Raw genomic sequence first — 22,283 nt, 5'->3', positions numbered from 1 at the left:
GCAACAAGGAATTTAAAGTTACTGACCCTCTCCACCATGGATTCCCTAATGAGGACTAGCTCATGGAACCCCATCCCCCCACCCCACCCCAGCCTTTTTCATCCTGCAGTGATTCAGGAACAGAGTCTTCCCATCTGCCATCCAATTACTAAATGGTCGTGTACCCATAAGGACTAGATCAATACTTTTTTTAAAATTTCTGTTTTTGCAATGCTTATTTTAAGTGAACTATTTTAGATACACTAAAATAATTACTGTAATTCACTTTTATTTCTTCTGTATTTATCATGTATTTCATTGTACTGCTGCCACAAAGTTAAAAAATTTCACCACATATGCCAGTGACATTAACCTGATTCTGATTCTGATAACCAGCTCTTTGGTTTTGGTGACATTGAGCACAAGGTGGTTGTTGTGGCACCATTCAGTTAGCTTCTCAATCGCCCTCTGCCTCTTACATTTGCTATACACTCAATGACCACTTTATTAGATACTTCTTCATGTACTTAATAAAGTGGCTACTAAAAGCTTGTCCATGGTCTTCTGCTGCTGTAGCCCATCTATTTCAAGGTTTGACACGTTGTAATTTCAGACATGTTCTTCTGCACACCATTGTTGTAATTAATGGCTATTTGAGTTACTGTCGCCTTCCAGTCAGCCAGAACAAGTCTAGCCATTCTCTCATTAACAAGATGTTTTCGCCCACAGAACTGTTGCTTACTGACCGTTTCTTTTTCATTTCTTGCACTATTCTCTGTAAATTCTAGGGACTGCTGTTCATGTAATTTCTGAGATACTCAAACCACCCCTTCTGGCACCAACAATCATTCCATAGTCAGATTTCTTCCCCATTCTGATGTTTGGTCTGAACAACAGCTGAACTGTTCCTTCTCCTTCTTTTAATGACATTGGCAGATCAATAAATTGCATTACTGCCACTTATTGAGCTGGAAAATGAAGCAAAGCATCATTAAATACACCCACTTTAATTCCAACCCCTTAAAAAAAAACCTCAAGTACTATCCCAAAGTCTAATGCTTTTCAGAGAGTCAAATATGCACAAATGGCAGTGATATTCAAACAAACTTTCCATATTAAGCCGTGTCTATCCCAAAGATCTCAATTTAGCAATTAGATATTCCCTCACTCCTCATAGGATCTGCACTCAAACAATACACGCTGCACCGTTTCTTGACAAGTGCACTCCCTACAGATGCCTGTATCATTCATATTAATTCCGAATAAGGAATTATTTGACCTAGTTTGTTCAATACGTAAGTGTGTAAGTATAACTTCTTCCCTCTGTTATACCCATCTCCCAGTTGATGTGCCACCATCCCCTGAATTTTATATTAATGCTGACCTTTCTTTTCCTTTCCCGAGTTTGTTGCCACAGTGATCAAATAGACTTCCTAATTATGGTTTTTCACCTTCCCCTTATGCAAAGGCACCAGGATATTTACATCTTTAATTTTTTGTGATTGCTCGGCGAGACGATCAGCCACCTCGTTTCCTACCACCCCAGCATGGATAGGGACCCATAAGAAATGGATGGATAAGACTCGATGGGCAGAATGGCCTGCTTCTGCTCCCTTGTCTTGTCTTGTCTTATGATAAGCATAAGCCCTGCTGCCTCAGCAGATGTTATCCAACCTCTAAAAGAGTGTCTGGCTTACAGACTGAAGTGCCTGTTTTAATATGTGTCAAAACCTAGAATGAATCAGAGCACAGAAATACATAATCAGAGCATATTTCTTCAACCCATTCCAATGCTATAATGATAACCAATTCAAGCACGAATGCTGATAGATTGTCTGATAATCTTTTCTTAAAACTCACCTGAAAGTTTGGAACATAAATAGGAACACCTGTTGACCTGTCGCTGGATCTTTTCAACCAACTGTATAAAATATGTGGCAACTTCTACTTTGAAAAAGGACCACTCGACAACTTCATGCCCAAAGGGAACAACTTTATCTGGGACGGCAAAACTGTTATTTACATACAGAGGCTTTTACTGAACCGTACTGCCTGACAGAGAAGCTAAACACATGCACACCGGACAAGAAAACGGAAGTAAACCCCACCCCCCAACAACCCTGAATCGGCCTCTCTTTACAAACAGCTTCCCCTAGTGGGAGTACTGCTATATTACCACTATCCTAATTAGTATTAACTTATTCTTATAATGCTCACATTACAACAACAGGGATGACAGCAGAGCAGCAATGGCTGGAATGTCTGGAAGCGATTCAGAAGGCACAGGATATATATACATCCCAAAGAGGAAGAAGTGCTCAAAAGGCAAGATGATACAACTGTGGCTAACAAGAGAAGTCAAAGCCGATGTAAGAATCAAAGGGTGGGCATATAATAGAGCAAAAATTAGTGGGAAGTTAGAAGATTGGGAAACTATACTTTTTTAAGATTTTCCCTGTAGAAGTGGGATGCATTCATTGCTACATCTACAACCAGTCTATTGAAGAAGATGGGGGTGAGGGGTCACTCCCTCCAACAAGCAATCAAGTCCTTGTCAAATGCAGCAAAAGAAACCAGCAATTGGATCTGGATTAAAAGGAAAGACAACAACTGGGCTGCAAGATGAAGACAGGAGGGTAGGGAACTGAGTGGGGTTGTATCTGGGATGCCAGGTAGCACCGTTGAGCCCTCTGGAGACGTCGTGGGCTTACCAACAAAACGTCAAAGAAGGAGGGTGCTCACCTGATGACCCCGATGACGTACCTACCCTCCCTCCTTGTCACCACTCCAAGCCACTGCCAATATCGAGAGTGCCAACTTACCATAGGGATTGAAACATCAAGTCCTAGTAGCTCTACTAATATTAAAAACAAATGGAAGGTAACTATAAAAGCCATTAATAAGGCAAAAATGGAATATGAAAGGAAGCTAGCCATTGATGGCTTTGTTGCAAAATTTGCAGATAATATGAAGATAGGTGGAGAGACAGGTAGTTTTGAGGAAGTAGAGAGGCTACAGAAAGACAGACAGATTACAACAATGGGCAAGACGTGGCAGATGGAATACAGTGTCAGGAAGTGTATGGTCATGCACTTTGGTATAAGAAATAAAAGGGTAGACTATTTTCTGAATGGGGAGAAAATTCAAAAAACTGAAGTGCAAAAGGACTTGGGAGTCCTTGTGCAGCACTCCTGAAAGGTTAATATGCAAGTTGAGTCTATGTTAAGAAGTGGATGTGGAGAGGATATTTCCTATGATGGGAGAGTCTTGGACCAGAGGACACAGCCTCAGAGTAGAGGGGTGCCCTTTCAGAATGGAGGTGAGGAGGAATTTCTTCAGCCGGAGAGTGGTGAATCTGTAGAATTCATTGCCACAGGCAGCTGAGGATGCCAAGTCATTATGTATATTTAAGGCAGAGGTTGACAGATTCTTCATGAAGGGATACGGGAAGAAGGCAGGAGATTGGAGCTGAGAGGGAGAATGGATCAGCCATGATGAAATGCCGGAGCAGACTCAACGGGCCAAATGGCCTAATTCTTCCTATACCTTGAGGTCTTATGGTCAGTCGCGTGTACTTGTATGGGTGTTAGGCACTACAATGTCCTTAGAGTGAACATTTTTTAAATCACATCTGTTGCATGTGTTTGTGTTCAAAATGCAATGAGTTTTCTCACTAATAGTTGGCGAGAAATAAGCTGTAAAACAATTCAGAACTCTTTTGCTCATTGTGGTTTCAAGCATTCAAGCTTGGAGATGCCAGACACAGCCAGGAGTGAAAATGAAATGATTTCCCTACTTCGGCAAGTTAGGAACTACAATGAATTTGAAGGTGTTGACAATCAGCTTCAATGTTACAATGAAAATAAAGATTTGGAGGATGCAATCAACATAGGCATTGTATGAAGGTAGTCTATTATCTGCACTAGGTGTCTGCACCGATTATGTTAATTTACAGTCAATCAAAAGAACGCACAGCATATCCTGGATAAATTGGTCCATTTATCAAAACAAATACAGTTTTATAGTACTGTAGTAGTACTGGTGGTCTTTTAATTTGCTCCATAATTTATTTAAATACATAATTTGTTCCTCAGTTAGATGGTAGTTTTTTAATATACCTTTTTAACCATTTCTGTGAAACTTCAACTAATTGGGGCAGCTGCTTAATTAGCCAAAATGTACTGGTCCTGATGCATCCCAATTAACCAGAATCCACTGTATGTATGCCTGTGAGTGTGGATATATATAATCTGTGTGTGTGTGTGTGTGTGTGTGTGTGTGTGTTACTATAAGAATGAAAGGCATTAATAAAACTATTAATAAAAATAATATAAATTAATATATTTATTCTTTCTGTTTTACTTTTATTAATAATAAAATGATTCCATGCAAATCTGCAACAGGACTCACCATTTTCCTTAAAAATGTCTATAATTATTGTTACTAATTCAGTAATCAATGATAATTTCTGCTGAAAATTGTTATGACTCACAAGAGAATATTTTAGAAGGATTTTGCTAATTTGGGCACACACACACTCATAAAGGTTCACCCCTTCTGGGATAAAAACTACCCTGGGGAGAATGTGCAAAACATGGCACTGAAAGCAGGTCCCTTGGGCTGTGAGGCATCTGCAGTAAACACTACATACTGCAGAAATTCTGACATGCATCATACAAGTAATCACACTGAACCATTCTCAATTGCAAGTGAAAGGTGCTGTGTAAATGCAGTATTTTTCATTTCTTCTTCACTTCATGGGTTGAGGATAGTGGCAGTAGATTGAATTTGAGGAAGTTGAGTTGCCTTTCCATTGGTGTGGCGTGGTAGTGTTATGGTTAGCACTACACTTTACAGTAGCAGTGACCCGGGCTCATTTCCCGCCGCTGTTTTTGAGTTTGTATGTTCTCCCTGTGACTGTGTGGGTTTCGTTTGGGTGCTCCATTTTCCTCCCACAGTCCAAAGACATGCCGGTGGGTAGGTTAATTGGTCATTGTTTGTTCTGTGATTGGGCTGGGGTTAAATCAGGAATTGCTGGGCTGGAAGGGCTATTCTGCGCTGTATCTCAATAAGTAAATCTTCCCAAATTTAATTTTGAGTGAATCATGAGTGCATGTGTGAAATCTGATCTTAAGTCTTCCAATGATGTCATTAGACTCACTGTAACCTGGAAAAGAAATAGAAGTGGAAGTAAAGCAGATCCTCTGGGAGATAGAAACATAGAAACATAGAAAATAGGTGCAGGAGTAGGCCATTTGGCCCTTCGAGCCTGCACCGCCATTCATTATGATCATGGCTGATCATCCAACTCAGAACCCCGCCCCAGCCTTCCCTCCATACCCCCTGACCCCCGTAGCCACAAGGGCCATATCTAACTCCCTCTTAAATATAGCCAATGAACTGGCCTCAACTGTTTCCTGTGGCAGAGAATTCCACAGATTCACCACTCTCTGTGTGAAGAAGTTTTTCCTAATCTCAGTCCTAAAAGGCTTCCCCTCTATCCTCAAACTGTGGCCCCTCGTTCTGGACTTCCCCAACATCGGGAATAATCTTCCTGCATCTAGCCTGTCCAATCCCTTTAGGATCTTATACGTTTCAAAGCTATTGATCAAGAGCTATTGGTAGCAAAGGAAAGCAGTTGTTTTAAAACTGGAATCCTATTAATTAAACTTATAGCCAAAGCCATACCAAAGAGATGGACAATGGAGAAAAGACATTGGTTAGAGGATGGAGCAGTCAATCATGTGGCAGGGTGTAGATATGTGGGTTGGAATATATAAGGATAATTTACTATTTACCACGTTGAGTAAAATTCTTAAAAATATATATAATTTGTGATTAGAAACCAGAATATCACATAGAACAACTAAAGAAAAGACAATTCAGCAAATTTCCCTTTGCTGTCCCTCTATTTTGCACTTTGAACTGCAATGAACTGGAAACTGAGAGGGCGTAGCCGTTGCACGTCACCGAACGCACGAGAAAAGCGCGCGACGGGGTGGTGCCCGTGGCCGGCGGGGCCGAGCGCGGGGACGCGCGGGGCGGGAGGGTGCCCCGGCGCTGCGTGTGAGCGAGCGCAACAGGGTAGCGAGACGCGGAAGTGAGAGCGACCTGTTGCCCGATGCCACCAGCCTTGGGGAAAAGTGAGTGAAGGTCGCGGAGGGGGAAGCGAGGAAGCCGCTGGCTACAGGTACTTCCACTCGGTGAGCGTTGGCATTATGTGTAGCGTTTTAACAGAATTACAACTTAAATCGCCCAGTTCACCGAGCGCCTGTTGACTTTATCGTAACCTGATTAGTACAGAGCATTTCCCCTTCCCATTTGTGTAGGCATTATTATGACAGGAGTGGGTTTCGAACCGTGAGCGAGTCCCGTGTGATGACTGTGCAGATTTGAATTCGTTTCAGGTAGATGCACTGTCAGGTAAGAATGCTGTTTAAAAAGTGCAGGTAATTGTTTTGATGACGGATATTACAGTTACAGGGAAACGTAAACGGTAACGTCGGGTCAGAGATTTCTGCACATTCTTCCTCACAGTTGTAATAACTAAGTACTCGGAATAAGCCCGTCTTCAGAACAGCCGAAATTCCGTTTCCCTTGGAAATACAGTACATGTAATAATAGATGCGGAGACAATAAATGCAGGTAGTTGTTGAATAATAAATCTGTTGGAATTTCCTAATTCGGTGAAAAAAATTGGTGAACTTGTAAAATTTAATAATTTCCTTGCAGTGAATCAGTGTCCGATTAAAAAAATAACTGGAATATTTTGACCTACTATATGGTGTTTTAGTGTGAGAGCAGAAAAGGAACTGATTGATACAAGCCCACAGAGAGTGATACCAAAAGCTTAGTAGCATTTTTTTTTTTGGCAATGGTGTATTAGTAAATAAATGATGTGGACGATATGTTAAGAGGTTCCTGCATATTAAAAGCTTTTGATGTAGTTACAGGGAAGAAGTGGCTATTTACAGGAGAGGTTACAGCTATATTCAGGGAAACTAAGGTTGAAGTGTGCATTACAACATGTTAATACACATTTGAACTGGAATTTCATTAGATTTTCTAAAGAGTCAAGCAACTGGTAATACAACTGAACATTTGTAAGTGTAGATTATAGTTACTCCCGAAGCCATAGGTGTGGTTAGCAGCAGAGAGGGAGGAAATGCCATTCTTTCTACAGTAATACAACAATACTGTATATAAAACAAGGTACAGAACTATGGATTTGGATAAGAGAAAATAATGAATAAACTAACTGAAGTTCAAGTGTAAGATGAATATACAGGACACAGTGTCTTCTCTCAAGGTTATTAAAAGAAATAAAAACCATAAGACATAGGAGCAGAATTAGGCTCATGGAGTTTGCTCCGCCATTCAATCATGGCTGATCCTTCTTTTTATCTCCTCCTCAACCCCAGTTCCCAACCTTCTCCCCATAACCTTTGATGCCATGTTCAGCATTACACATGCTTGGATATGGTTGGATATGCAGGGTCTCCAGGTAAATTAAACAGTGGATTTCTTTTAAAAATGGGGAAATGTCACGTTATTCACTTTGTTAATGCTGTAGAATAACAGAATACTACACAAGTACAGCAGTGCACCCTTGCAGATGAAACAAAGGGAGTTAGCAAGTAGATGGAGCAAGCAATTACAAGGCAGGTTGAAATGTTAGCCTTCGTTGCAAGGAGTCTTTCAACCCCTAAACAGGGTAATAGTAGGTCTGTATCTGGAATAATTTATTGTTTTGTTACACTTGCAGTACCTCAAGAAGGGTATCTGTGCTTTGGAGGCAGGTCAGCTAAGGTTTACTTGGTTGATTCCTGGTTTGTCTTAAGGGGAACGGTATTGAATAATCACCTCTAGTGTCATTGGAGTTTGACTTTGTGGTAAGTGAAGTTTATAGAATTCTTAAAATGTAATTTTTTTGGCCAAAGGGTCATGGCCAATGGTTTATTCACCATTTCTAACTTCCCTTGAGAAGGTGCTACCTTCTGGAGTTGCTGCCATTGGTAAGAAGCAGATTGGAGTTTCAGGGCTTGCCGTGAATAAGGAGCGCACAAGGAAAGTTGTCCAAATCAGGATAGAGTAACTTGGAAGTGATGTAGTTCCTATGAATTTCCATCCCCTGTTCCTTCAGGATGGAGATGAGTTTTAGTTTGTGAGTTGTAGTGGATTTGCAGCTTGAATACACAGCAGTCACAGTGCTCTGAGGATGGGGGAGTGTTTGTTTAAGCTTGTGGATGGGTTACCCATTTAGGAGACTGCTTCATCTTAGCTTTATTCTTGACTGTTGTTGGAGCTGCATCCCCTAATCAGCAAACAGTCAGTATTGCAAGATAACTTCTGATTTCTTTTCTTGTAGAGTGTGAAAATGATTTGGAAATGAATCATGTCTAGCTTGCTCTTGTTGCCGTGGTATTTATGTGGCTGGTTAATTTTAGTTTGTGACCTTCCAGGATTTTAATGGTGCCAGAACATGTAAAAGTAAGGACACTGAATGTCAAGGAGATGTGTTCTCTCTTGCTAGAGAAAGTCATTGTGAATCTAACTTGCTGTATTCCAGCTTAGGCCTGAATATTGTCTTGGACCTGCAGAAGGTATTTTTCAAGGTAAGACATGAGGCTATTTGCAGAAATAAGAACATGGATTTGTTGATAGATGGGGGAGACCAGTGGCTGCGGAAGTTAGAATCTGCAGCAAGAAAAAGCTGCTGGAAGAACTCAGAGGGTCGGGCAGCATCTCTGGTGATCTGTCATGAAAATATGGAGCTCACACTGGGATATCCATCATCAAGTCTTTGTGCTTTGATATATTTTTTTGCATTAGAACGGATGTGTTCTGCATCAGTTTCACTAGTGAATCTTGTTATTCACAAGAGTTCATGGTGATGCAGAAAACATTCCACCCTTATTTTTTAACTTTTCACCATGGAGTTTCATCATGGGATCAACACTGAACCCACTTCAGTCACCGAATGGATTTCCTTATTAAGTAGGCTCTCTGATAATGAGATTATGGATGCTCGAATCCTGCAGTGAAGTTCTGGGCAGGGATTTTTGAAGCCACCTTCCGCTGCCCCAGAAACAACAACCGTCTTCCCATGTGTGAGGTACAACTCCACTATTGGAGCATTTTCCATGTTGATTTCAGATGCTCTGGAGCTTTTTGATGCCACACTTAATCAAGTGTCCCCTGAATGTGACGGCAGCCACTCTTCCCTCACCTTTGTCATTCAACTCTTTGATCCATGGCAGTGATGAGTCTGGAGCTAGGAAGTCCTGATGAAACCCAAGGTCGGCAATGGCGAGCAGCTTAATGCTCTTTGACAACATTGTCAGCAACACCTTGCGTCACTGTGCTGATGTTTGGGAGCTGACTGATTGAACAGTAATTAGCTAAATGTAATTTGCCTTGCTTATTGTGAGCAAGGTATAAGTGGGCAGTTTTTCATGCCGCTCAGTATGAACCAGTGTTATATCTGTGAATGCAGAGGTTTTAATATAGTGCTGCAGAATAAGATTTGATCTTATCTTGGATTTGGGGAAAAAGAACTACTAACCATCCCCAGATAATGGATGGATGTCCTTCAGCTGATTTTTGTCTAGAAGTTGGAAAGTACACAAGTCACTCAATATGGTAATGATATCTTCACAGTATTGTAGTGAATGGCATCAAAAGTAGTTAAAGACTGATAAGAATGAAAAATGGCTAAAGGTAGAGGGAGAGAGAAGACTAGTTTTGTTATAGGTTGAAGTGAATGTGAAGTATATTCATCAGACTTTTAAATTTAATACTATGGACCTCATTTGGGTTGTTGGGGTGTTTATAGGTTGGGCATTTGTAACTTGGGACTTATGCAGTTGAAAAGATGGAAATTAAACGTCCAAGATTAATGTTGGAAATTAATGTGGGGAAAGAAAGAAACATTGTGGTAGGGTTACATGGGTTGCACTACCCAAAGGAATACTTTTTTTTCCATTCCACCTTGTATATTGTCCCCAGAACCATTGTAAAATGTATGCATTTTATGTTATTTTAAAACATGTAGCCTGAATGCTTTCCTGCAAGCCAGGATCCATTGTAAATTCTTGGCAGGCTTTACCTCGTAGTGATTGCATTTGTATCCGGTCATCAAGGCATATCTTCTTTGAACTTCTGAGAGTTCATCTGGCAAAGTATCAAACATCTGACAGCACAAGGCTACTTATCTGAACATTCTAAAGGATTAATTTCATCTTGGAACTCAAGGGTGGGACGCTTTCCGTCTTGTTTTATGTGGAACTTCACAGCATTTGAAGGGTCATTCAGAAACCTAGAAATATCAAGACTGATGAATAGAATGTTTGTAATTTCCACATTTTGTGCATAGATCTTTAGTTCTGTTCATTTGGCTCTTGGCAAGCTGCTATCTGGTTCAACTGACTAGCTTGCAGCTTGGCTGTCATTTAGGATCATTCTGGTATCTATATTTAGACCAGATATTTAAGGGGGAAAACATCCTTTATCAGCTGGAAGAAAATGCTGGAGGTGGACAACAGGTCAAGCAACACTTGTGAAAAGTGAGACTGTTAATATTTCAAATCAAAGACCTTTGGTTAGAATTGGGAAAGAGAGCAGGTAACAGGTTAGTTTTAGGTTGTAGAGAGGATGGGGCTGATTTGAATAAGATAAAGTGAATATTCTGATGCCAGCTGGGTTTGTTCATATACCCACCAGTAAAAAAAATGTATTTTTAACAGGAATGTAACTATATTATGTACATAGAATTTATTTTTCAATTTTGTAGCTTGATGTTTTCCCAATATTATGTACATTTTATTTCTACATTAATTTTGCTCTCCACTCTGAGACTGGAGATACAGACAGCTCTGAGTAACATATTAATTCATGTAAAATTCTATTCTTTTGAGGATAATGTATCTGTTTTATCTGCTAAACTTTGTTGCCTAACCAGTAACACTCTAAGCATTGCACAACTTTTGTTTTTCTTTAGTGGAAGATTGCTTTGTAACTTCTAAATCAGACTTGTTAAATAATGTGTAATTTTTCAGCAAGGTGGAAGTATCAAAGGATATGCGGAGTAGGGATAATTTGACAGCTTTTTAACATGATTCCCAAAATAAAAATTGCAGGGAACATTATTCACGATAAAGCAGAAAAAGCCTATTTGTTTAGGGCAAACAACAGAATGTAAGACTTGATTTTTTTTTAAAATTCAAATTTTTATTATTATTCTTATTTTACAAAGCAGCACAGCATATCACAGAGCAGATACAGTACAGCATATTTACATAGCCATCCCATGACAGGAAAACAAATAAGACTTAGACACAGAAAGAAGTTCTAATTTAAGTTTAAATTAACATACAACCAAAATTGATCCCACACGTCTTGCACTTTTCCATCACTGTTAATTCTTCCCAACATGTGTTCATATGATGAAATCTTAACGAGTTCCTCAGTCCATTCCTTCACAGTGGGACATCTGTTTTTTTTCCAGTTTTGCAATATAATTCTTTCAATATATTATATTGAATTAGAATTAAGACGATATATTGAGCAGACAGTTATAAATACATTTAGAAAGCTTACTAAGAGATCCATGAATTAGTGTTTATGTACAGTTAACCTTTGTCCAGTTTGCTAGTTTAAGTTGCAATCTAAAATGCCCTATTTGTGTTTGACCTATGTCCTGAATGATTAGTGGAAAAGCCTATCAGTCTCGAATAACTGCTCACATATAATGTTAAGGTGCTAAACAAATATTATTGAGGGTGAAAGTAGAACTCTAATGGACATGTAAATTAAATCCTCTCACAACAGACCCAGTGATTGAACAGTAGTTCATGCTGCTATATAGTAGCTGTCAGAATAATTGTGAAAGATTAGCAATGGTACTAAAATGATTTTCATAAACTAATTCTAGATGTCTTGGATTACATGTGGCCGTTATTTTTGCTTTTTACTCTATTTATTTTTATGGCTTTTCACTGTACTACAAATTTCACTTCATTTATGTCAGTGATAAAAATTCTGATGCTGACGAACAGTTGAATTCAAGTTATGGGTTTAAACCATTAAAACAAAACCTTAATCATATATTTTATGTCAGCCTAACTCTGGCTGCTATGATATGATTGCTTGTATATTTATTTGCACAGAGGTCGGCTGACAATTGAGTCTCCTTGGCCTCTATATCCTTCTTTCTCAGTTGAATGTTGAAAGGCCTATAGACCAAGTAGATGTGGAAAGGATGTTTCCCATAGTGGGGGAGTCTAGGACAGGAGGACACAGCCTCCGGATAGAGGGGCGTCCATTTAAAACAGAGATGCAAAGAAACTTCTTTGGCCAGAGGGTGGTGAATTTGTTACCACAGACAGCTGTAAAGGCCAGGTTGTTGGGTGTATTCAAAGCACAGCTTGATAGGTTCTTGATTAGATACGGCATCAAAGGTGTCGGGGAGACGGCCGGGGAGTGGAGCTGAGGAGGAGAAAAAAGGATCAGCTTTGATTGAGTGGTGGAGCAGACTCAATGGGCTAAATGCCCTAATTCTGCTCCTATGTCTTATGGTCTTGTGATTATTCAACATCCTTGCCATTGCATCTGTAGTATTTGCATCATATTCTCTCTGCAGTAGCGTTTTCTGTCTTCTCACCACTTGCTACTTGGACTGGTGTGTGGACAGGAATGAATTGGAGGGATATGGGCTAAACTAGGATAGGTAGGACCAGATGGAAATCTTGGTTATCACAGACCATTTGAGCTGAAGGGCCTATTTCCATGCTGTATGATGACATTTAAATAAATTCCTTCAAAATTCCCTGTTGGACTTTTTGTATCTATGGCCCTAGTTATGGTCTATCTTCATTCACTTGATCAAAATCTCTCATCATTTTAAAGATCTCCATTGGGTCACCTTCTCAAGTGGAAAGAGACTCCAGCTGTTCACTCTTGTCTAATTATATACAGTATAAACCTCTCACATCTTTAGTATTTAATCTGTCACATTTTTGATCTTCTGACACTTTTAATATTCTGACAACTAGAACTAAACGGAGTTCTTGTTGCTAATTTAGTACAACATTCCTACTTCTCAATTTTATCTCCATGCAAACCAGTGATTGGCACGTTCATACTCCAATATCCCATTGCTCCTCTACCCTACCTAGACTTGCACCTTTCCAGATAAGAAGTAACCACTGTTTTCCAGCCACAATGTACTAATTTATAAATGTGTGTTGAATTTAATTTGCCAATTAGTTGCCAGTCTTGTATTAATCGGTATCCTCCTGCAGCTTGTTGGAAGCTTCCTCTGCATTGACTATTTTCCTGTCTCTAGTTCAGGTTCATCAGCAAATTTAAACGATTTTTTATTTGCATTTATTTGGTGTATAGTACTTGATCACTCATATCAGTGGTGACTGGTGGGGTAGGTTTGTATAGTAATTGTCAAAGTAAATGTTGTAATGTTAACTAGGGTCTGTGTAACGACAGTGAAACATTCTAAATTCTTGAGCCAATTGTCTTTAATTTAATACCAAATTGAGTGGAAGGCGTTTTGTATCCCTTGGCTCCTCATCGGGTTGGTTAGCTTTCTGTGCCTATAGGTCAGACCGGATGGGTAAGTTCAGTACGCTCTTTGAAATTTTGCTTTTGATATTGTGCTTCAGTAATTTTGTGAGATGTGTAGCCGGAGATTTTCAGCTAGATTTGGAACATGGCACCATCATGTGTTAATCTATGAACACCAATTTATTAGAGTTGTTTTGTACAGAACTCCAACTGTCCCGTATTTGGTCAAGTGTGGATGGTTATTTTACAGAGTCAGGCTTCTGATTGTTCTTCATCCATATTCAATTTCCAAATAAAGAATGATTATTTCCCTCGGCTGTGGTATCATGATGACATTATTTTGACCACATGTGTCCTTGTAATCCCACTTGCTCCCACTTTCTCCCACTTTCTTTACTGTGACAGCCAAGGCCCTATTTCAAAGCATTTTTCAGAATAATACGTTTTTGGAAACAGGCTACATCAAAAGTGGATAGTTCTACTTTATGTAAAGTTTTATGACTTTTAGAAGGCATTTTGATAAGTATTTGGATAGGAAAGGTGTAGAGGGGTACGGGGCTAATGTGGGCAAATGATTTAGCATGGATAGTTATCACAGATGATGTGTGCAGGAACGACCTATTTCTGAGCTGATGGATTTATGATATAATTTGTCACAGATATGTTTCTGTGCCAATATGTTGTGATGTGTTACATGGGATAGAATTGTATTATGTAGAATTCTGCTCCCATGTATAAAGCTTCACAGATGAAGGATTGATCAATGTCCAGGAAATCCCAGCAACCGGCTGCTTTTCTAAGTAACAAGGAACATCTCACACTGCCAAGAACAGTGTAATAAACCCCTGGAAACTTGCTTCCTGCCTGATCCAATACCTCGGCTCGGAAGGTAACTTGAGAATGTCAAGGAGTACTCTGACTCCGATTTAAGAACTGTACTAGATTTCAATTATGTACATTCAGCAATTTGCAACATGGGTATCAATATGTCTTGTGACCAGAAAAAAAAACACGAATTCATTTTTGTTTCTTCAATAACAATTGTTAACATAGTTTGAAAGAACATGGGGGAAAAGAAAGTAAAATATGGTGTGCATATTCAAGCCAGTTGTTTTGTACCCAAATATGGTAATAACAACAGTCTGAGCGATTTACAAGCAGATTAATCAGAGTGGGGACTAGCCATTGTAGATTTCTTAACTCTGTATTTTGTAACTTTAGGTTTCTGAGGGGAAGTAAAACATCATGAAGAAGAAACGTTCTAAGATATCCGACGAGGATGGCAGTCTTTGCTGTTGTGAATACATTAACCACCACGGAGAGAGAACTCACATACTGGCCAGTTGTTGTGACTGTGAGGATCTGGATGAGGCCTGCGACAGGTCAGAGATAATCTTGCTGTAATGTGTCAGTTTTTGATTATTAGCTGGTGGATTATACGTCACCAAAGCAAGCAGATTGAGTCTTCTCACTGCTTTCTGATGAGAGGTCCAAATGTTCCTGTGGAAAATAACTATAATTTCTTTGTTAATTTGCCTATGAGTTCAGAATTAGACTTAATTTTTTTTTCTTTGCTTTGGGCAAGTAATTCACCACGTTCTTTCATTTGAAAGATACAGGTATATAGTAATAAATCAGTAATTCTCTTTTTGAAAAAGTCTGTTCTAAAATGTAAATTAAAATTTCCCGGTTCTGAGTTTATTGTTCTGTTATCATGTTAAGGCATCTGAAGTCAAGCCTGTACCTAGGTTTAGCTGTTGGAAAAATCTAGATGTGGCATAATATTTTAGTATCAAATTATTGTCTTGTTATGCAGTGTTAATTGCATTCAGCTCACGATCTGCAGCAATGACATTATTCCTTCCAGAAGAAAAGTTGAAACAGGATGTTATCTTAAGATAACATGACTGAATAATTTTTAAAACTTAAGCAGTCTTGGAATTGATGGAAGCTTCCTCTTGCGTTAGTGTTAATGAAGTTATCCAGACTTCAATTCTGCTCTGGATTCTCAGCATTACAGGATGCTGAATTTACTGGTGAGGCGTCACTTGGGAGTATTGTGAGCAGCTATGGGCCCATTATTTAAGGGAGGATGTGCTGACATTGGAAAGGGTGCAGAGGAGGTTTGTGAAGATTGTTCTGGGGATGAAAGGCTCTTTGTATGAGGAGCGATTGAAGGCCTGGGGTTTTACTTGCTGGAACTTAGAAGAAGAGGGGGAATCTCATTGACATCTATTGAATGTTGAGAGGCCTAGATAAAGGGGATGTGGAGAGGGTGTTTCCTATGGTGGGGAAGTCTTGGAACGGAGAGCACAGCCTCAGAATAGAAGGATGTCCATTTTGAATAGAGATGAGGAATTTCTTTAGCCAGAGGATGGTGAACCTGTGGAATTCATTGGGTATGCTTAAGGCGTGTGCTAATAAATTGATTAGTCAAGGTGTGAAAAATTGTGGGGAGAAGGCAGGAGAATGGGATTGGGAGGGACCTGGATCAGCCATGATGAAATAGTGGAGCAGACTCAGTGGGTCGAATGGTCTAATTCTGCACCTATCTCTTATGGTCTTTATTTCACAGATGGCAAATTACTGTAATGCTACAGTAAAAGGAAATCAGTGGAGCTCATCTTCATTCTTGCCTCACGAACTTGGGATGGGGGGAAGTAATAAATAATGTTATGCATTGTAACTTCAAAACATGAAAACTAATTACATTAAAAAGACAGGAGTCCCAAAATGTGAGTTTAACTTCACTTTTTACTTTAAGTGGGGTGTGCATGCATCATGAAGTATGGAATTCAAATACAAACCCCATTTCCAGAAAAGTTGGGATATTTTCCAAAATGCAATAAAAACAAAAATCTGTGATATGTTAATTCACGTGAACCTTTATTTAACTGACAAAAGTACAAAGAAAAGATTTTCAATAGTTTTACTGACCAACTTAATTATATTTTGTAAACATACACAAATTTAGAATTTGATGGCTACAACACCCTCAACAAAAGTTGGGACAGAGGCATGTTTACCATTGTGTTACATCACCTTTCCTTTTATTAACACTTCTTAATCATTTTGGAACTGAGGATACTAATTGTAGTAGATCTGCAATTGGAAATTTTGTCCATTCTTGCTTGATATAAGACTTCAGCTGCTCAACAGTCCGTGGTCTCCGTTGTCTGATTCTCCTCTTCATGATGCGCCATACATTTTCAATAGGAGATAGATCTGGACTGGCAGCAGGCCAGTCAAGCACACGCACTCTTGTGTCTACAAAGCCATGCTGTTGTAGCCCGTGCAGAATGTGGTCTGGCATTGTCCTGCTGAAATAAGCATGGCTGTCTCGGGAAGAGACGTCGCCTTGATGGCAGCGTATGTCTCTCTAAGATCCTAATATACGCCTCAGAGTCAATGGTACCTTCACATACATGCAACTCACCCATGCCGTGGGCACTGATGCACCCCCATACTATCACAGATACTGGCTTTTGCACCTTTTGCTGGTAACAATCTGGATGGTTGTTTTCACCTTTGGCACAGAGAACTCGACGCCCGTTTTTTCCGAAAACTAGCTGAAATGTGGACTCATCTGACCACAGCACACGGTTCCACAGTCTTTCGGTCCATCTGAAATGAGCTTGGGCCCAGAGAACTCGCCAGCGTTTCTGCATAGAGTTGACATATGGCTTCCTCCTTGCGTAATACAGTTTCAAGTTGCATTTCTGGATGCAGCGATGGACTGTGTTGAGTGACAATGGTTTTCCAAAGTACTCCCGAGCCCGGGTGGCTATAATTGTCACAGTAGCATGACGGTTTCTTAGGCAGTGCTGCCTGAGAGCTCGAAGATCACGCGCTTTCAACAGTGATTTCCCACCTTGCCCTTTACACACTGAGATGTCTCTGAATTCTCTGAATCTTTTCACAATGTTATGTACTGTAGATGTTGAAAGACCTAAATTCTCTGCAATCTTGCATTGAGAAATGTTCCTTTTGAACTCACTAACAATTCTCTCACGAATTTTGGCACAAAGGGGTGAGCCATGACCCATCCTTACTTGCAAAGACTGAGCCTTTGATGGACGCTACTTTTATACCCAGTCATGATACCTCACCTGCTACCAATTAGCCTGCTTAATGTGGAGTCTTCCAAACCGGTGTTACTTGAATATTCTGTGCACTTTTCAATCTTATTTTGACTCTGTCCCAACTTTTGTTGAGTGTGTTGCAGCCATCAAATTCTAAATTTGTGTATATTTATAAAATACAATTAAGTTGGTCAGTAAAACTATTGAAAATCTTTTCTTTACACTTTTGTCAGTTAAATAAAGGTTCACGTGAATTAACATATCACAGATTTTTGTTTTTATTGCATTTTGGAAAATACACAACTTTTCTGGAAATGGGGTTTGTATTTATACATATAACCATAGTAAATAATATAAACAACAAAGAATGCCTAATCAAGCAATATATTTACATGATTACTCAAATATTACTGAAATATTAAATACACAATGCTCCTAATCCTTAACTATAAACTCCAACTCAGTAGAGAATGTGTCTCAACTATATACAGTGGTATGCAAAAGTTTGGGCACCCCTGGTCAAAATTTCTGTTACTGTGAATAATTAAGTGAGTAGAACATGAACTGATCTCCAAAAGTCATAAAGTTAAAGATGAAACATTCTTTTCAACATTTGAAGCAAGATTAGTGTATTATTTTTGTTTTGTACAATTTTAGAGTGGGGGAAAAAAAAGAAAGCACTATGCAAAAGATTGGGCACCCCAAGAGATTTGAGCTCTCAGATAACTTTCACCAAGGTCTCAGACCTTAATTAGCTTGTTAGGGCTGTGGCTTGTTTACAGTCATCGTTAGGAAAGGCCAGGTGATGCAAATTTCAAAGCTTTGTAAATATCCTGACTCCTCAAACCTTGTCCCAACAATCAGCAGCCATGGGCTCCTTTAAGCAGCTGCCTAGCACTCTGAAAATTAAAATAAATGATGCCCACAAAGCAGGAGAAGTCTATGAGAAGATAGCAAAAGTGTTTTTAGGTAGCTGTTTCCTCAGTTCATAATGTAATTAAGAAATGGCAGTTAACAGGAACAGTGGAGGTCAAGTTGAGGTCTGGAAGACCACGAAAACTTTCTGAGAGAACTGCTCGTAGGATTGCTAGAAAGGCAAATCAAAACCCTCATTTGACTGCAAAAGACCTTCAGGAAGATTTAGCAGACTCTGGAGTGGTGGTGCACTGTTCTACTGTGCAGTAACACCTGCCCAAATATGACCCTCCTGGAAGAGTCATCAGAAGAAAACCTTTCCTGTGTCTTCACCACAAAATTCAGCATCAGAAGTTTGCAAAGGAACATCTGAGCAAGCCTGATGCATTTTGGAAACAAGTTCTGTGGACTGATGAAGTTAAAATAGAACTTTTTGGCCGCAATGAGCAGAGGTATGTTTGGAGGAAAAAGGGTGCAGAATTTCATGAAAATAACACCTCTCCAACTGTTAAGCGTGGGGGTGGATCGATCATGCTTTGGGTTTGCGTTGCAGCCAATGGCACGGGGAACATTTCACTGGTGGAGGGAAGAATGAATTCAATTAAATACCAGCAAATTCTGGAAGAAAACATCACACCATCTGGGAAAAAAAAGCCGAAGATGAAAAGAGGATGGCTTCTACAACAGGATAATGATCCTAACCACACCACAAAACCCACAATGGACTACTTCAAGAGGCACAAGCTGAAGGTTTTGCTATGGCCCTCACAATCCCCCGACCTAAACATCATCGAAAATCTGTGGATAGATCTCAAAAGAGCAGTGCATGCAAGATGGCCCAAGAACCTCACAGAACTAGAAGCCTTTGGCAAGGAAGAATGGGCGAAAATCCCCCAAACAAGAATTGCAAGACTCTTAGCTGGCTACAGAAAGCGTTTACAAGCTGTGATACTTGCCAAAGGGGGTGTTACTAAGTACTGGCCATGCAGAGTGCCCGAACCTTTGCTTCAGGCCCTTTTCCTTTTTTGTTATTTTGAAACTGTAAAAGATGGAAATAAAAAAAAAAAGATCTTGCTTCAAATATTAAAGAAATGTGTCTTCTTTAACTTTATGCCTTTTGGAAATCAGGTCATCTCTTACTCACTTAGCTGTTCACAGTAACAGAAATTTTGACCGGCGTGCCCAAACTTCTGCATGCCACTGTACGCAGTATACTACACAATGCAACAACTATATACAGACGTTCACAGCATAGTAAATTTTTAATTGTCTCATTCAGGCCTAAAGATTTCATCGCTGTGGGGGATTTCTTACTCTTGGAGGATAACGTCTTTCCTGACAAGGAGGTCACTCTGCTTGGCTAGTGAGACTTGTGGCCATGAAAACAGTCTCACGTTCTGAGGCCTCCTCCATGGTGGTTGTAGAAGTTGAGTCTGAGACTGCAGGAAGTGATTCTGACATCTCTGGACTCCTTCCTTCATCCTTTTTCTTCTAGTTTGTGCATCTTGGTCTTGGGATGGTCCATTCAGTTCACTGGAGTTCACTTTTATTAATTCTTCTATTGCTCCTTTACAATTTGATCTCTCCTCTTGGTTTCCCCAGCCACAACATCATCTCACCAACCCTTGGTTTTTGTATTTCAATTGACTCCTTTTTGGCCTTCTGTTCATCCAGTTGGCATGGAATCTTTGCATCTACTTTTACAAGCAGCATTTTGTCTCCCATTTGAAGTTCATGCAATAACCTTAATGCTCACAGAGTAGGTGCTGTCTCTTTTTTATACTCACAAAAACTGAATGCTTACAATTTTTCTGAAGTTCCTTGAACTTTCTTCCAGCTGAGAACCAAGCCACATTTTGCAAGTAACTGCCTGATTAACATATTAGAAGCTTTCTCAGATATGCCTACAGATATGTTGTAGTTGGCGGCTTTCGTCACTTGGATAAGTCCTCTGAGCAGCATAATCCTTCCTTGATCCAATGTGCTTTCCAACCAGAGGCACAGAGGTTGGCACCAACACCTGTTTGCCCTCTGTTGGGGAACACTTCATGTGGTTCGGTATGGAGACGGTTGTGATATCATCCAGTACCTTTTCTTAATTTGATTTCACTTGACTCTATTGCAGGGGATGTGACATGCTAATTGTGGATGGCTCTCTAGTAGATTGTAGTTGTCTCAGCCAATCATGTCCCTACAATGCTAGCCTTCCTGTTTTTACCACATACAAGCCCAATGTGGCTTGTTGGTTGTTGTATTTCACTGTTGCAAATATCATTCCCACAGGAGTTATCTTTTCTCCAGTATAAGTTCAGAGCTAGATATCTACAGGCTTCAGTTCAGTGTCTTTGCAATGCCTTTCAGACTCATTCTGTGGAATGACTGAAACGGCCAAGCCAGTGTCCAGTTCCATTTTAATTAATTTGCTGTTCAGTTCTGGTGTAAGCCACATTGCTTGCTATTGTTAGTTTTCACATTGCAAATCTCAAGGTTACTCAGTAGTCTGTCACTCTCATCATAATCAGATTTTTCACCAGCAGCATGCAGATTAATGTTTTTTTTGAAACTGCAACTTGACTTTATCTTTTTCTCTTCTCTGTGCAGTCCATTTATTTATTTTTGTCAGCTCTACATGCTCTTTGTATGTGTCCTACTTTGTTGCATTTTCTGCAAATTTTGCCTTTAAATCTCCATATGTCTGGTGTATGTGAACCCCTGCCACAACGGTAAACAATGTGCTCAGCCAGGTTGGCCTCCATCTAGCTAGATGCTGTAATTTAATTCACACTCACTTTCATTCCTGACTACAGCTCAACTGTGTGTCTGCAGTTTCTATTGATACAGCGATTTTGTGTTCTTTTAAATAAGTTGTGCTTCAGTTAGGAGCCTTTTTTGAATGCTTTTTGTAAGATTCCATAACTGAATGGTCTCTCAGTGCATCAGGAAGCCTAACATTAAAATGACGATGCTCAGACAGTCCCTTCAATTCAGCTATGTACACTGAAATGGACTGCCCTTCCTTTTGATTCCACTTATGAAATCTAAAGCTATCCACAGTCTTAAGTGGTTTTGGTTCTGAACGTTCCTGCATTGGGTTCACGATATCGGCAAAGCTCGTTTTGGCTGGTTTGGTTGGAGCACTTAAACAACTGGTATGCCTTTAAACCCAATGCACTCAGCAAAATTGGTATTTGTTACTCATTGACAATTTCAGATGATTCAAAATGCTATTCAGTTAGCTCAGAATACATGAGGCAGTTATCCATTGAGTAATCAAAAGCATCCATCTCTCCAATGTAGCTGGCCATATCTGCTCTTTTTTATTTATGATTATTATCACTCACTGTTTTTGAACCCATGAATTCTTCTGTTAATCTCCCTTTTTCTTTTAAACTCAACTGTCAATGCACATGCTGCATTTTTTTAAAACTTGGCCACTCCTCGCTGTGTTCCTTTTTAACATGAGTGTTTTCCTGTGCTTCAACACATTAGTAGCCATCTTGGGTTCACTTTAGAAATACCTTATGGATATGTTTTCTAACTTCAAAACATAAAAAAGCTAACCGCAATAAAAAGGCAGGTGCCTGAAATGTGAGTCAACTTCATTTTTTTTTCTTTAATTGAGATGCACACATATCACGTGGTAGCGCTGTGATGTATGCAATTTACATATTTATACATGTAAACATAATGAATTATATAAACAGCAAAGAAAGCTTAATCGAATAATAT

General features: G+C 39.6%; 1 protein-coding gene across 6 annotated transcripts in view; it reads left to right on the top strand.

Moving 5' to 3' along the window:
• Positions 1–5,989: 5,989 nt before the first annotated feature.
• zdhhc23b (zinc finger DHHC-type palmitoyltransferase 23b) overlaps positions 5,990–22,283 on the top strand; it is a 30,552-nt gene continuing 14,258 nt past the window's right edge. For 3 of the 6 annotated variants that reach the window (XM_072260643.1, XM_072260642.1, XM_072260637.1), the window contains exons 1-3: positions 5,990–6,169; positions 6,309–6,402; positions 14,779–14,939. In XM_072260643.1, coding sequence (XP_072116744.1) covers positions 14,803–14,939 — 137 coding nt within the window. In that variant the 5' untranslated portion in view covers positions 5,990–6,169; positions 6,309–6,402; positions 14,779–14,802. Of the gene's footprint in view, positions 6,183–6,308; positions 6,403–14,778; positions 14,940–22,283 lie in introns of all 6 variants that reach the window. The other 3 variants (XM_072260638.1, XM_072260639.1, XM_072260641.1) reach the window with 3 other exon arrangements.

The sequence above is a fragment of the Mobula birostris genome, chromosome 6, assembly GCF_030028105.1.
Source record: "Mobula birostris isolate sMobBir1 chromosome 6, sMobBir1.hap1, whole genome shotgun sequence".
NCBI classification, from domain to species: Eukaryota; Metazoa; Chordata; class Chondrichthyes; order Myliobatiformes; family Myliobatidae; genus Mobula; species Mobula birostris.
Note: the sequence above shows the minus strand (reverse complement) of the source record. Positions and strands in the feature narration are given on the sequence as shown.